The sequence below is a fragment of the Motacilla alba genome, chromosome 14 (genome assembly GCF_015832195.1).
Source record: "Motacilla alba alba isolate MOTALB_02 chromosome 14, Motacilla_alba_V1.0_pri, whole genome shotgun sequence".
In the NCBI taxonomy this organism is placed as follows: Eukaryota; Metazoa; Chordata; class Aves; order Passeriformes; family Motacillidae; genus Motacilla; species Motacilla alba.
The window spans coordinates 13,409,154-13,422,768 of record NC_052029.1 but is presented as its reverse complement, the minus strand read 5'-3'; the positions used below and the strand labels follow the sequence as shown (position 1 = coordinate 13,422,768).

General features: G+C 54.5%; 2 protein-coding genes across 5 annotated transcripts in view; both read left to right on the top strand.

Annotated features, from left to right (window-relative positions):
- The first annotated feature begins 778 nt into the window (after positions 1 to 778).
- On the top strand, positions 779 to 7,626 carry KPNA7 (karyopherin subunit alpha 7). The gene is made up of 10 exons (XM_038151228.1): positions 779 to 1,075; positions 1,704 to 1,844; positions 2,378 to 2,463; positions 3,164 to 3,432; positions 3,929 to 4,011; positions 4,465 to 4,728; positions 5,086 to 5,319; positions 5,646 to 5,828; positions 6,255 to 6,404; positions 7,416 to 7,626. The coding sequence occupies exons 1-10, from the start codon at positions 1,013 to 1,015 to the stop codon at positions 7,494 to 7,496; spliced, it is 1,554 nt and encodes a 517-aa protein (XP_038007156.1). The 5' UTR covers positions 779 to 1,012; the 3' UTR covers positions 7,497 to 7,626.
- Positions 7,627 to 10,955: 3,329 nt separating this feature from the next.
- SMURF1 (SMAD specific E3 ubiquitin protein ligase 1) overlaps positions 10,956 to 13,615 on the top strand; it is a 45,630-nt gene continuing 42,970 nt past the window's right edge. For all 4 annotated transcript variants that reach the window (XM_038151051.1, XM_038151050.1, XM_038151049.1 and 1 more), the window contains exon 1: positions 10,956 to 11,246. In XM_038151051.1, coding sequence (XP_038006979.1) covers positions 11,192 to 11,246 — 55 coding nt within the window. In that variant the 5' untranslated portion in view covers positions 10,956 to 11,191. The remainder of the gene's footprint in view (positions 11,247 to 13,615) is intronic.

The following is a 13,615-nucleotide window of genomic DNA, read 5'->3' as shown; positions in this document are numbered from 1 at the left end:
TGCTGGTGCCTGGCCTTGGCTACTGGGACAGGAAACAGGGAGAGAGAATGAGAAAAACACCAAAACCTTGAACTTAAAAGGGTGGTGTGAGGGAGTCCTTGGAAGCTGCTCTGAGCTGCAGGTGTTGGCTGTAAGCCTGGAGGAGAGGGGAGGAGGCACCATCTGTGTGGGCTCAGCCCCTGAGTGTGTTGATGCCCAACCTGGGTTTAGGGGTCCCATGATGGTGTCTGCTCTGAAAACCTCTCTGTTAATGCTGGCTGGAAGCCTTGTTTTTCTGACAAAAGCTGTCTGAAGGCCAGGTCTTGGTTTATTTGTGTGTATATCTCTGGCTTTTGCTAGGAGGTGCTTAGAAATTATTTTGACCTGTCCCTATTTCATGATGTTCCCCTGGCAGCCTGTAATAGTTGCTGGGTTTCCAGACCTTTTTTTTTTTAGCTGAACTTGGTCACTTTGTGTCCCTGCATGTGACTGTGGGCCTTTCCTAGTTGGGGTGCAGGTGGAGGAAGCCAGGCCGGGCTCTGTGGTGGAGTGAGAGAGGCTTAGACGTGGCTGCGTGTCCTTAAATCAGACCTTGAGCTGCTCCTTTTGGAGGCAAGAGGCTTTGCCAGGCCTGTGTGTCCCAGTAAATGTAAAAGCCCCAGGATGAGGGCTGGAGGAAGGGGGTGTTCCTGTCACCGTGGGGTGTCTGTGTCTGGCTTCCTCCTGGGATTGCAGCAGCTGTAATTTTTGTAGCCTGATATTAAGTGGTAGTTTGTGCTTGTATTTAGTTTGGTGGCTCAGCTGCAGTGTGTGAGGATCCTACCGAGCCCTGCTTGGGGCAGGGCATCTCAGTGTCTCCCTTGCTGGGAGTGTGGGGTGGAAATGTGTGGCCCAGGCTGCTGGTGGGAGTGGAGGGTCTCAGCCCCCTCAGCGGCTGGCAGGGGATGGTTCTGGGCAGCTGTGACCTGACCCTGCTCTGTGCTGACCCCCAAGAGCCTGTGAGGGTTCCAGCACCTCTCTCAACTCTGCCAAGATGCCGGTCAGGAAGCAGAGCCAGCACATGAAGCTGTTCAAGAACAAGGGCAAGGATGAAACTGTGAGTACCCCTCTGCCTGTGCCAGCGTTATGGACCCAGCAGAGCCCACTGTTGGCAGGAGCTGATGGAGGGGCTTCTCAAGCTCCATGGCCCCAAATCTACCTGTGTCATGGAGCAGGGGAATGGCTCTGGATGCCTTCAGCTGGGATGTTTGGGTGGCTTTTGGGATGTGGTGTGGGGCTGGCTGGGCTGCAAGGAGCATGGTGGCACAGGCAAGGGGGATGTGAGTTTTGGGTGTGGATGGGGAAGGGAGATGGCTCAGCCTCAGCCAGCTGAGCTCTGCACAGCAGTTATCCCTGTGGAGTTGGGGCTGGTATGGGATGTCAGATGTGGGATCTGTCAGCTTGATTTAAGCCAGTAGAGGAGATGAGGGTTTGCCTTTCAGGTTCAGAAAATCTACTTTTAAAACACCCACTGGTTGCTGGTTCATCCAGCAGCCCATGTCCTCAGGAGGCACTGAGGGAGAGCCTTCCTCTGTCCCAGCTCCTGCATCACCCTCCAGGCCACAGTGAGGAGATGCTGGCTCTGCTCTCCTGTGGGAAACGTGGGGCAGAGGGCTGCAGGAATGGACTCCCTGGGCAATGGGGCAATGCAGAAATGAGTGGCATGGTGTTCTTCTTCCCCCCAGACCCTGCGGAGGCAGAGGGTGGAGGTGAGCGTTGAGCTGAGGAAGGCCAAGAAGGATGAGCAGATCCTGAAGCGCAGAAACATTTCCATTAATTTGAAGGAGGAGAATCCCTCTCTGGGACAAGACAGAGCAGCTGAGGTGGTGAGTGCTTGGTGCTCTGCACCTGGGTAGGATCAGTGCAGCAGGAATCATCCCCTGCCTGGGCCACGACCAACTCCAGCTGGGGTGACTGGGGTGAAGTAGCTGGTGCCATTCCTGATCTCCATGCCCAGTGCTGGGGAGTGTTTCAGACTGCCTGGCCTCTGTCTGCGTGATTTTTAATGCTGATGATGTCCTGCTGGCCTCCCTTGATGGCAGGTAGAACAGGCTGGTGCTCTGGCTCCATGGGAGCTGCTCCTGTCTGGCTCCCTGCACAGCCAGGGGTAATTACTGAGCTCGCAGCCCATTATGGTGTCAGTGACTCTTTCACTGCTTGATTACAAGCATTAGCTGCCTTGAAGGCTTTTGTGGATTGCCTTCCTCTGCCTCATCTCGAAACTGTTGCATAAAGAATAGACACTGCTTAGATATGAAGTGGTGACTGAGCTGGGTCTAGACAGCTGATTGACTGCTGAGATTAACCCAGAGGGAGTCCCAGGTCCCCGGCTGACTCTGAATCATTCCCTGTGACACAGATTATTCAGCCCTCCTTGGAGGAGATCGTGGAAGCCATTAATGGGGAAGACACCCAGCTGCAGCTGCTTGCCACCCAGGCCACCAGGTAGGTGCCCAGCTCTGGAGCTGTACTGGGGCCTGGGGGCAGAAGGCTGCAAGTTCTGTTTGAGGAGCTGTCTAGAGAGATGGCAAAGGGAGATGGAGCCTGGTAACCCAAACTGCCCATGGGAATCTCAGCTGGTGCCTGTTCTGTGGCCTCTGTGCTGTGCTTGGCTCACAGTCCTGCATGAACCCAACCAAGGGGCTGGCTGTGCTGCCCCTTCCTGTGCCAGGAATTATCTTGGATCCCACAAGAAATCGAGTGCCAGATGCTTGGGCAGGACAAGGACTGGAGAGCTTGGCTCTGTAAAGGGTCAGTGCTGAGCAGGGCTGTCCCCCACAAGGGTGGGGACACAAAGGACCACAGGGTGCCATCATCACCCAGCTGGCAGCAGGGGTGTCTCCTGTGGGTCCAGGAGAGGCTGCATCCCTGCTGGTGCTTCCTTGGCTGGCACCATTCCCAGTGAGTATGGCTGTGAGGATGTCAGGGCTTTACTTCCAACAGACACCCAGCTCCTGCTTCAGCACCTTTAGCTGTGCCTTCCCCCTGTATGGCAGCCCCTCTGCCAAGGGTTTGTTGTGGTGGGATGTGAACCATTGATGCTTCCCCTGCAAGCCACAGCCTCGTGCCTGGCCACAGGGCTATGGGCTGTGGTGGCGCCACGCAGGGTTCCTCACGGCTGGCTGTGCTGTGTCCTCTCTCACAGGAGACTTCTGTCCAGGCACAAGAACCCCCCCATCAACCAGATCATCGAGCTGGGGATCATCCCCAGGATGGTGGAATTCCTGGGCCGGGCTGACAATGCTGCCCTGCAGTTTGAGGCTGCCTGGGCACTGACCAACATTGCCTCTGGCACCTCGGAGCACACCAGGGCCGTGGTGGAGGGAGGGGCCATCCCAGCCTTCATCTCCCTGCTGTCCTCCCCACACATGCACATCAGTGAGCAGTCGGTGTGGGCCCTGGGCAACATTGCAGGTGAGGGGACCTGGGGGGCATTTGGAGGTCCCTGACATAGCCAGGGACTTGATGGTCCTTGTGGGCCCATTCCAACTTGGACTATTGTGTGATTCTGCTGGGGAGATGAAGCACTGGAGCTCCTCTCCCTGCAGCTTGGTCTCCAAGCTGCTGCCCCTATTGAACCCCAAAACCCTTCATCCCCTTAATGTTGCCTGGCAGCCTTTGAGATCCTGTGCTGGTTCTGCAAGGGGATTTTGGCCAAAGCCAAGGGCAAGACTCTGTCCTGCTGGGGTGGTTTAACCCTCTAATGTCACCATAGGGAGAGCAGAATGGGTCATGCCTGGTTGGCCTGCTGGTGCTCCAGTCAGCCCAATAAATCCTTCCCACCTGGAAATGCCTCATGGTGTGTGGCTGGAGGGTCACCCAGCCCTGGCCCTGCAGGTCTGAATGCTGTCTGATGCGACTGTCTTGTGACTTGGGCAGATGCAGTGACCAACCCTTTTTATCTGTCCAGGGGATGGCCCTATCTACAGGGACCTTCTTATTGCTCGTGATGTGATTCCTCCCTTGCTGGCTCTGGTGTCACCTGCAACTCCAGTAAATAACCTTGCATATTCTTGATTTAACAGCTCTTAATGCTTTGGGTGGTGGGTGAGTCCACTGTCTGCCTTGTCACAACAAACTCTTTGTGTAATTGAATGAGACCCTGTTCTGAACTGCTTTCATGGCCCTGCCTATGCACAGAGCTGGGGGTGCCAAGCAGGCACTCCAAGTCAAGGTGATCTCTTCCACCCTGGCCTTTCTTATCTAGCACTGACTATCTCAGGCTAGGAATAAGATGAAACTGGTGCAAGGCAGACTTGCATATGCATGTGGAAGGGCTGAACTTGCCCTTCAAGCTCACTGCTGCTGCTCTGTGGTTTGTCTCTGCCCTTCTGCAATGGTTTCTGCCCCACGGTTCTGCCTCTGGTGTGTGAAAACCTTCACAGGATAACACAGACTGAGAGCTCTTGGGAGCAGTGAGGATCTTACGCCTGCCTTGTGTTTCAGGTTGGGTTCCTGAGGAACATCACCTGGACACTGTCAAACCTGTGCAGGAACAAGAACCCCTGCCCTCCCATGGATGCTGTGCAGAAGATTCTGCCAGTCCTTGTCATCCTCCTGCAGCACGAGGACAAGGATGTCATCTCTGACTCCTGCTGGGCTGTTTCCTACCTGACTGATGGCTGCAATGATCGCATCCAAGTTGTGGTGGAGGCAGGGATTCTCCCAAGACTTGTGGAACTCATGGACAGCCCAGATTTGATTGTTATGGTAGGGAGCAATCAATCTCCACCCTGTGGTCCCTTAATGTAGAAAGGTTTGAGGAGAGGGGACAGCAGGTGCTCTTGTTCTATGTGGCAGCTGTGGTGTGCTGTCCCCTCAGCCCATGGAGCTGACTGCCTGCTTGTCAAGCCACTGCTTGTTCTGCTGGCTGGGGCTGGAGGCTGGGTAGAGACTCTAAAGCTGCTTAGAGCAAAGGAGGGATGACAGGGCTGTAAATAAACAGCCGTCACCCACAATGCTCTCCTTGTGTGAAGGATCAAGCACTTAGGGAGGGATCTTGCTGGGCTTTCTGACATGTATCCCTCGAGGTAAGGACTCTCCTCATCTCCTCTAATCTCTGTCTAGACTCCAGCTCTCCGTGCCATCGGGAATGTGGTCACAGGCACAGACCAGCAGACCCAGGAAGCCATTGATGCTGGTGCCCTGACTGTCCTGCCCCGGCTGCTGAGGCACAGCAAGTCAGCGATCCAGAAGGAAGCAGCATGGACCCTCAGCAACATTGCAGCAGGGCCTTCCCACCAGATCCAACAGATCATCACCTGTGGGTTATTGCCCCCTTTGGTGGAGCTGCTCGACAGGGTGAGATGGGCACGGGGCTGCTGAGGGAGGAATGTGGGGTTCAGGAGGCCTGGGGTGGCTCATTTGTGAAGCACTTGGCCCCAGAGCCACCTGAGCCGGCTGTTTCAGAGCTGTTGAGGTCCTTGGGACAGCCTGATCATCCCAATTTGTCAGTACACCTGCATGGAAACACATCCTGGAGCTGCCCATGGCACCTCTGCCAGGTGTCCATGCATCACCCAAAGGGGCTGGGAAAGCTGCAAGTAAGGGAAATGGTTATCCTGGCCTCACACTCATCCTAGAGGATACTAAAGCTTGGGAATGCCTTTGCTGTGCTGCTTTTGCAGGGTTATTTCAAGGCTCAGAAGGAGGCTGTGTGGGTGGTGGCCAACTTCACAACTGGAGCAACAGTGCATCAGGTGGTGGAGCTCGTCCGTTCCGGGGTCCTCAAACCTCTGCTCAACCTGCTTTTGGTCAAGGACAGCAAAACCATCCTGATCATCCTGGACACCATTTCAAATCTCTTCCTGGTGAGATCTGCTCATCCTGGATGCCATTTTTTAATCCCTTCCTGATAAGGTCTCATCTTTTGACTTCTCCCAAAGAGCAGCAAGGAGTGAGTCAAATGCTCACATTGTGTGGTTAGAACAATGGCTGTTGATTTTTGGAGTAAGAGAGACTTCATGTTGTCTAAATTTGTCTTGGATACCCTTGGGTTGTCTAAAGGTCTTGGCAAGGTTGAGTTCCCAAAGTGCTGCTCCCTGGTTTGGCTGGCAGCCCCCAGCAGAGACTGGCATTCCACAGGCACCACAGTCACATCCCTGGCATCAGGAAGGGACCATAAATTCAGGGACTGTGAGCCTTTGACTTGTAGATCAGGGCTGTAATTACAGAAAAGACCATCTCAGACCTGTTGCTGATGCTCTGTTTTCCTGCCTGGCTTTCCAATGTTACAGGCAGCTGAGAAGCTGGGAGAGACAGAGAAGTTGTGTCTGCTGGTGGAAGAACTCAATGGTCTGGAGAAAATTGAGGACTTGCAAAACCATGAGAATGACATGGTCTACAGAGCTGCCCTGGACATCATAGAGAAATACTTTTCTGGTGAGGTATGTGAGCCTTGTTCTTTCTCAGCTGAAAATGTGAAGCTATTACACACTGGAATGAGTTTAAGGCTATGGGAAAAGGTTTTTAGAGGAGACTTCCACATGACCAGAGTAGTCCTTGCAGCTTCTTCCAGCTGCTTTTAAAGGTCTGTAAAAGCTCTAAGGTGTCAGCCAATGAGCTGGACAACAGACAGGGATGCCTTGATAGCATCTTGCTGCTGGAATTTAAACTGGCATCAGCTGGAGTTACTGCAGTTACTGATATGAATACCAAATGTGGGGAAGTTTCCTCCTTCAGAGCTGAGCTGGCTTGTCACTATGAATGGCAGCCTCCTACTCAGCTGATAACAGTGCTCAGGTTGCACTTGGATTACTTGACCCTTCTCAGGGTAAGGAATCTATGGAAAAAGAGGATAGGACACCAGCTAGGAGCTGCAAGGTTCCAATGACTGCCACAGATGCCATGTTTGGTCCTAGCCTTAGGCTTGCAGATGGGAAAACATCAGGGAAGAGGCTTAGAGGTCTGGCAGGCCTTGGAACTGTGGCTCAGTTTGGGTGTGAGCTGCAGCAGGGGCCCGAGGTCTGGTTTAGTCCTTTGCCAGAGCAGGGTCTGTGGGGTGTCCCTGTGAGAGGCTGTGGAGGAAGCTCCCCACACCAGCTCCAGCTGGAGGGGCTGGATGCCAGGGAGCATCTCCCGAGCAGTCCTGGCTTGCTGCTGTTCCAAGCAGACCATTTAATTTCAGTGAGCTCTACCACTGCAGCCGCTTCTATTTCCTTTTGCTCCTGGGGTTTGAGCCCAAAGGCTTGGCTGCTGTGGAGTGTGGGCTGCAGGGACACTGCAGCCTCAGGGTGCTGCAAGGAGCAGCAAGGCTTGGCCTGGTCTCCAGGGGCTCTGTTTCAGTCAAGCTGAGCTTAACAGGATTTTTAAAACAAGACTAAAATGGAGTTGCTGTAAAAAGCTTTGGTTTATTCAAATGCAGACCCTGTAAGTGATTTCTATCATTTTCCTCCCAGGAGAATATAAACCTGGAGCCCCAGACTGGCCAAGATGGGCTGTATGACTTCTCAGTAGAGAAGCAAGACTTCAACTTCTGAAGATGAAGCATGACACAGCTCTAAACTGGTGGGTGGAGGTACCTTGGAAGAGCTCAGACATCCAATCCATAAGGAGCAGAGATGCTGAGCCCTTTTACTTCTGAAACTTGTCAATAAATTGCACTTTTTGGCTTTGTACCTTTTTTTTTTCCAATGGTCTCTTGAGACCTTGCAGGAGTGTGTTGGAGCCCCTGGGCTAAGTTTTTTGGGTGGAATCTTTCTTCTAAGTACATTAAACTGCAGGACAGCAGCACCCTGATACCAAACCCTTGAGCTGAAACTCCTAGGCTTGACGTGGAGTGGCTGAAGTAGCTCTGTAAATCTGTTTGGGAAGTGTTTCACCCTTCTGCAGGCACCACCATTGCTGTGGGAAAGGAGCTGAGCCAGGGCCAGGTGGGTCAGTGGCCTTGCTGCGTGTTATTTCACCTGGAAGAGTTGTGTGGCTGTGGGAGCTGCTGAGGAAATGCTGCTCCTTTGGGAGGAAGGTGGTTGGAGGCAGTGCAGGGGCGATGATTCACCTCTGCTGCAGCTTCCCTGGTGCCATCCACCAGCCCGGAGCCCATCCATCTGGCTCTGCCCTTTCATTCCAAGGACCTGCATTTCAGGTTTCCATGGTGTGTCCCTGGCTCTTGTTCTCTCTCTCTCCAAGCCCTCCAAGCCTGGTTTCCAGCAGGAGGTGAGGATGGAGGTGAGCCCATGGCACAAAGGTTTTGTGCTGTGGCTTCTCAACAAGCTGCTAGCCACTGCTCCAGTGCTGATGGTTCCCAGCAGACCCTGCCCCAATCCTTTGCTCCCCAGGGCTTGAAGCACCTCAAAGGCTTTGCTAAAGGCAGGATGAGGGAGCAGCTTTCCCTCCTTTCTTTGGGGATTTGGCTCTTCAAAATGACCCTGGGTGGGCTCAGGGCTCTGCTGCCTCAGGGGCAGTGGGAGGTGATGTGACAGGCGGCTTAATCTGGAGGGAAAATCTCCTCTTCAGGAAATGGAGACTCTTCCTCCTCCCTGGATCTGTTCACCCTCTGGTTTATGCATTTCTCCTGCAGGCCACCCAGGGAAGAGGGAGTTGGTAGTGAATGTGTTCTCTGGGAGGAGCTGGGCAGCCCCAGTTACGGGTAGCAGAGTTGAGTATCACTTATTAAATATTCAAATACTGGGATCTGATGAAATGCAGAGTGCTTCTTACATCCTGAACTCTGGACTTACAAACATGATCCAGCACTGCCTGAACACGCAGCTGAAGCAGGGCTGGTGCTGCCTGGGCTCTGTGGGCTTCCCACTGCTGCCAGGGCTGATGGGGCACCTGGGAATGGCCACAGGTCCCTGGGTACAAGGAATGTGAGGAAGCTGATTCCTGAGTGCCACCAGACACAGAGCTGGGGCCAGCCTAGTTGGTTTTCCCCTGGCCAGGCAGGGCTGCCCTTACAGCTGCTCTTTGCTGGTGCTCTGATCAAAAGAGAGAGGAAATCTCTTGGATTCTTTTTCCTGCACGTGCTGGACGTAAATCTGTGGTGGGTGGTGTTCCACAGAGCCAGGAGCCCAGAGCTGCTCCTTTCCATCCTTGTGTCTGTAACTTAACAAAACATTGTCCTGAAGGCAGGGCCAGGACAATGTGCCTCTCTTTTTAGAGTGCTGGGATGTGGCTGCTGTGTCCCCTGGCAGCTGCAGAGCTGGGCCCAGTGCCCGCAGGATCACCAAGACTCTGTGTGGGTGTGTGAGCAACCTGCAGGCAGCTGCTTGCCTGGCCCGGGGCAGCTCCCTCCCCTGCCAGCCCCAGGCACAGGCAGCAGCCAGCAGGGCACAATCTCAGCTCTGGGGCAGGGGAGGCATCCCCTCCTCCCCTGGGGTGGGATGGGGCAGCCAGGGCCACCGGTGCAGGGGAGATGCTGCTGTGCTTCCTCAGGGCAGCTCAATCTCTCTCTGCTGCTGCACAAAAAGTAGTTTATCTAATTAAAGCCTGTCCTGGCCCCAGAGGAGCAGGTGGAGGATCATTGAGGCTGGAAAAGACCTCCAAGCTCACCCACTGACTTCTGTCAGCCCACTGCCCCTTTAGTGCCAGCTCCAGTCCCCTGAACATTCTCAGGAGTGGGGACTGCTGCCCTGGGCACCTGTCAGTGCTTGAGCAGTAAGGAAATCTTTCCTAGTATCTAACCCTGGCACAACCTGGGGCTGTTTCCTTTGTCAGTGGGGAGAAGAGTCCACTCCCCACCTGGCACCCTCCCATCGGGGAGCTGTAGACAGTGAGAAGGTGCTGCTCCATTGCTGCAGATGGAACAGGCACTGCCACTGCCTGTAGCAGCGTTTTAACCCCAAAATAAGACCCCTTTACCTTCCTGTGCTACCTGCAGGCACTCCTGTGCTCCCTCCACATCCCCCCCGCATCCTCCATGAGAGCCCCTATTCACCCCCCTGCCAACCCCAGGCACCCTCTGTCACCCTCATGCTGCCCTGCATGCCACCCCTGAGCTCACCTATTCACCCCCAGGCGCCCCTCTTTGCCCCTTTTCATCCCAAGACAGCCCTAGGCACCCCTATTCCACCTCCATTCCCCTCAGTGCCACTCCCCAGGCATCCCCATTCCCCCTTATTTCCTACATCCAGCTCCTGTTTCGCTCTATTCCCCTATTACCCACTATTCACCTCTATTCCCCTGTTGCCCCATCCCATTCCTTTACTCCTATTCCCCCATCCCACTCCTATTCCTCTCGTTCCTTTTCCCCCATTCCTATTCCCTTATCCCATTCCCCCACCCCACTCCTGTTCCCCCCATTCCCCCATCCCATTCCTTTACCTCCATTCCCCCCCTATTCCCCCCACTCCCCCGTCCCACTCCTGTTCCCCTATCCCATTTCTTTACCCCCATTCCCCCTCTATTCCCTCTATTCCCATTCCTTTACCCCCATTCCCCCATCCCATTCCTTCACCCCGATTCCTTTACCCCCATTTCCCCCATCCCATTCCCATTCCTTCACCCCCATTCCTTTACCCCCATTCCCCCATCCCATTCCTTTACCCCCATTTCCCCCATCCCATTCCCATTCCTTTACCCCCATTTCCCCCATCCCATTCCCATTCCTTTACCCCCATTCCCCCATCCCATTCCCATTCCTTTACCCCCATTCCCCCATCCCATTCCCATTCCTTTACCCCCATTCCCCCATCCCATTCCCATTCCTTTACCCCCATCCCCCCATCCCATTCCCATTCCTTTACCCCCATTTCCCCCATTCCCATTCCTTTACCCCCATTCCCCCATTCCCATTCCCTTGTCCCCAATTCCCCTGCTGCCCCCACTCTCTCCCCTCACCAGGGGGCGCTCTCCCGGCCCCTCCCGCGCATGCGCCGCACCCCGACCTTCCCCGCTCCGACCTTCTCCTCATGGCGTCCGGACGCGGCCCCGCCGCTCTGCGCGCTGACGTCACCGCCCTCCGCCGTGCGCGGGGGCGTGGCGGGGGCGTGGCCACGGTTCTCCGCGGCCGGGCCGGGCCGGGCGGGCGCGTCGGCGGCGGCGGCTGAGGCGGCGGCCGGGGAAGGGGCTGAGGGCGCCGAGCCTGCGGCGGCCGCCGGAACGCGGGCCCGGGCATTCCCGGCATCGTGAGGAGCGGGCGGGCTCGCATGGCGGGGCTGCGCGGGGCCGCCGGTTGAGCTCGGCGCCGCCGCCGCCGCCTCCTCGTTCTCCTCCTCCTCCTCCTCCAGGCGCGATGTCGAATCCCGGTACCCGCCGGAACGGATCCAGCATCAAGATCCGCCTCACAGGTAACGGGGCGGCGGCGGCACCGTGCGTGTGTGGCCGCACATCCACGGCTGGGCCCGGGTCCCCTCCCCTCCCCGGCGCCTTCGCCCTCTCCCCGGCCTGGCTGTGAGGGGAGGGGCGGCCGGGCCCGAGCTCCAGCCTTGCTTAACTTTTATTCACCGGTTTTCTGTTCCTCTTCTACCGCTGTGGCCCGGCGGAGCCTCTCTGCGCTTTTGTTTATTTCTATTTTTTCCCGCCCCTCCGGCGTGGGGTGCTTGGGGTGACATGAATTTGAGGAGGGCGGGGGTTTGTCACTGTTTTGTCCCCCTCGTTCTCCAGCAGGTCAGGGCACGCTTCTCCTTCCCGGGGTCTTTCCTGCACCCTCCCCAGGGAAGGTGACAATCACCACCCCCTCCAGCAGCCTGACCCTAAACGGGGTCCCTGTTGATAACCCTCCCCAGCACTCTGCCCGTTTGTGGGGTCTCTTCTGCACCCTCTCAGTGTTGGGGGTCCCTGTTGATAACCCTCCCCAGCACTCTGCCCGTTTGTGGGGTCTCTTCTGCACCCTCCCAGTGTGGGGGGTCCCTGTGACACCCCTGCCCCCTCCCCACCCCTTCTGGGGTCTCTTCTGCACCTTCCCTGGCTGCGGGCAGCCTTGTGAGACCTTTCCCCCTTCCCAGCCCTTTCCCTGGGGTTCTGCTGTTCTCTCTCCCGTGGGGTATCCCGGTGCTCCCCCTTCCACCCCTCCAGCCCAGGCTACCCCTCCATGGGGTCTCCTCTCCACCTTTCCCAGCAGGATTCCCTGGGCCACCTCTCCCACAGACTGGCTTTCAGCAAAGCCTTTCATAATTTGCCTTACTTCACTTTAATTAACAACCCCCCCAGCCTCCCGTGTGCCGAGGAGGATAACTCACTTGCTAATGAGACAATACCCATTTAGTTGCTTTTAGCTGGGCTTATTTTTAGCGTGTTTTTTTTAATTTTCCCTCCTTCCTCTCGACTCGTTCTCACCCGGCACGTCGTGGCATTCAACTTTGGAAGTTCCTTCCCTGTGCAGGAGGTGACACCCAGAGCTGTGGCTGTCCTGCCTCTATGCAAGGCCTCTGGAGGGTTCATGGATGGATAAACCAATTTGTGTTGGACCCTGAAAGATCTGGATTAAGTCTTTTGGAAGCTGCTCTGCTCGATGCCGAGCCTGCTTCTTTAATGAGCAGAGACACGGTTCCTGCTTGTCGAGGCTGCTGTGTGAATTATTAAAAAATAAGCTCCAGTCCATTCTTTCAAAGGCAACAAGTGGATGTTTGGAGGTCACTTGGGCTGGAGAAGCCACAGTGCTGCTCTGGGTGACCGGAATTGATCCCTGGAGAGGAATCTTGTGTGTGTGGGTGCACAAAGCATTGGCAAATAATGAGAAAACGGTGCTGGTGAAACTGCAGTTACAGGTTAACTTGCTCCTGGCACATAACACACTCAGAGGCAGAGCATCAAAAAATAAAAATCCTGGTGTTCTTTTAATCCTTTGATTCTGCACTGCTTGTGCTTCAGAAGACCAAAGTTTGTGAGGATAATGTAAATCTGAAAATCCTTTTCTTGGATGGGAGAAGGCTGGAAATATTTTTAGGTTGTATGAATGATGTTTGATCTGAAATGAGTTTTGTGGTGATGTATACCAAATGTCAGCTCAGTCCTTAATGTGGCTTATTTTTATGCAAGTCAGTCAATAAAAATGTGAGTTAAGTAACTTAGGCCATGGTCATAGCCCTTCTGAGCTGGAGGAGATCATTTAAATAACAGAGAGAAGCTGTTGGGTTTAATTTTAAAGGCTGAATGCTGCAGCAAAATGCTTTTTTACTTTTAGCATACACTAGTCTTCTCTCTGAGCTGGGAATGTTTCCTGGAACAGACTGAAGTTTCAGTTTGTTGAGCAACTTGGTAGATTTATTTTTTTTGCTCCCCACTTTTTAACTGTATTGAAGAAATCTCCTGCTTGCTCCAACACATCTTCTGTTTTTACAAGCAGGAAACCTGGGTGATGTGACAAAAACTGCTGTATTTAATCAACAGATAAATTGCTCTGGGAGAGGTTTAGCTCTGGAATCGTTGGGCAGTGCTGAGTTCTTGGCTGGGACTGGGCTGCTGACTTACCTGTTTCAAATAGCTGCAGCCAGCCTGGCTGTTGTTTTCCCATCTCCTTGGCTCTTGGGAGATTTGAGCGCATTTAAATCAAGACAGAGGACCTCGTTTGTTATGATTTACTACCTGCATTGTGTTTCTTGTGATTAGGCACCATTGAAGTTTTGCAGTACTGAAAACAGCAGTGTAAATACCACTTAGTATGCCTGTGAGTGTCACTGGCTGAACGGCAAGGGAACAGTGGTTGAACCTCCTGTGA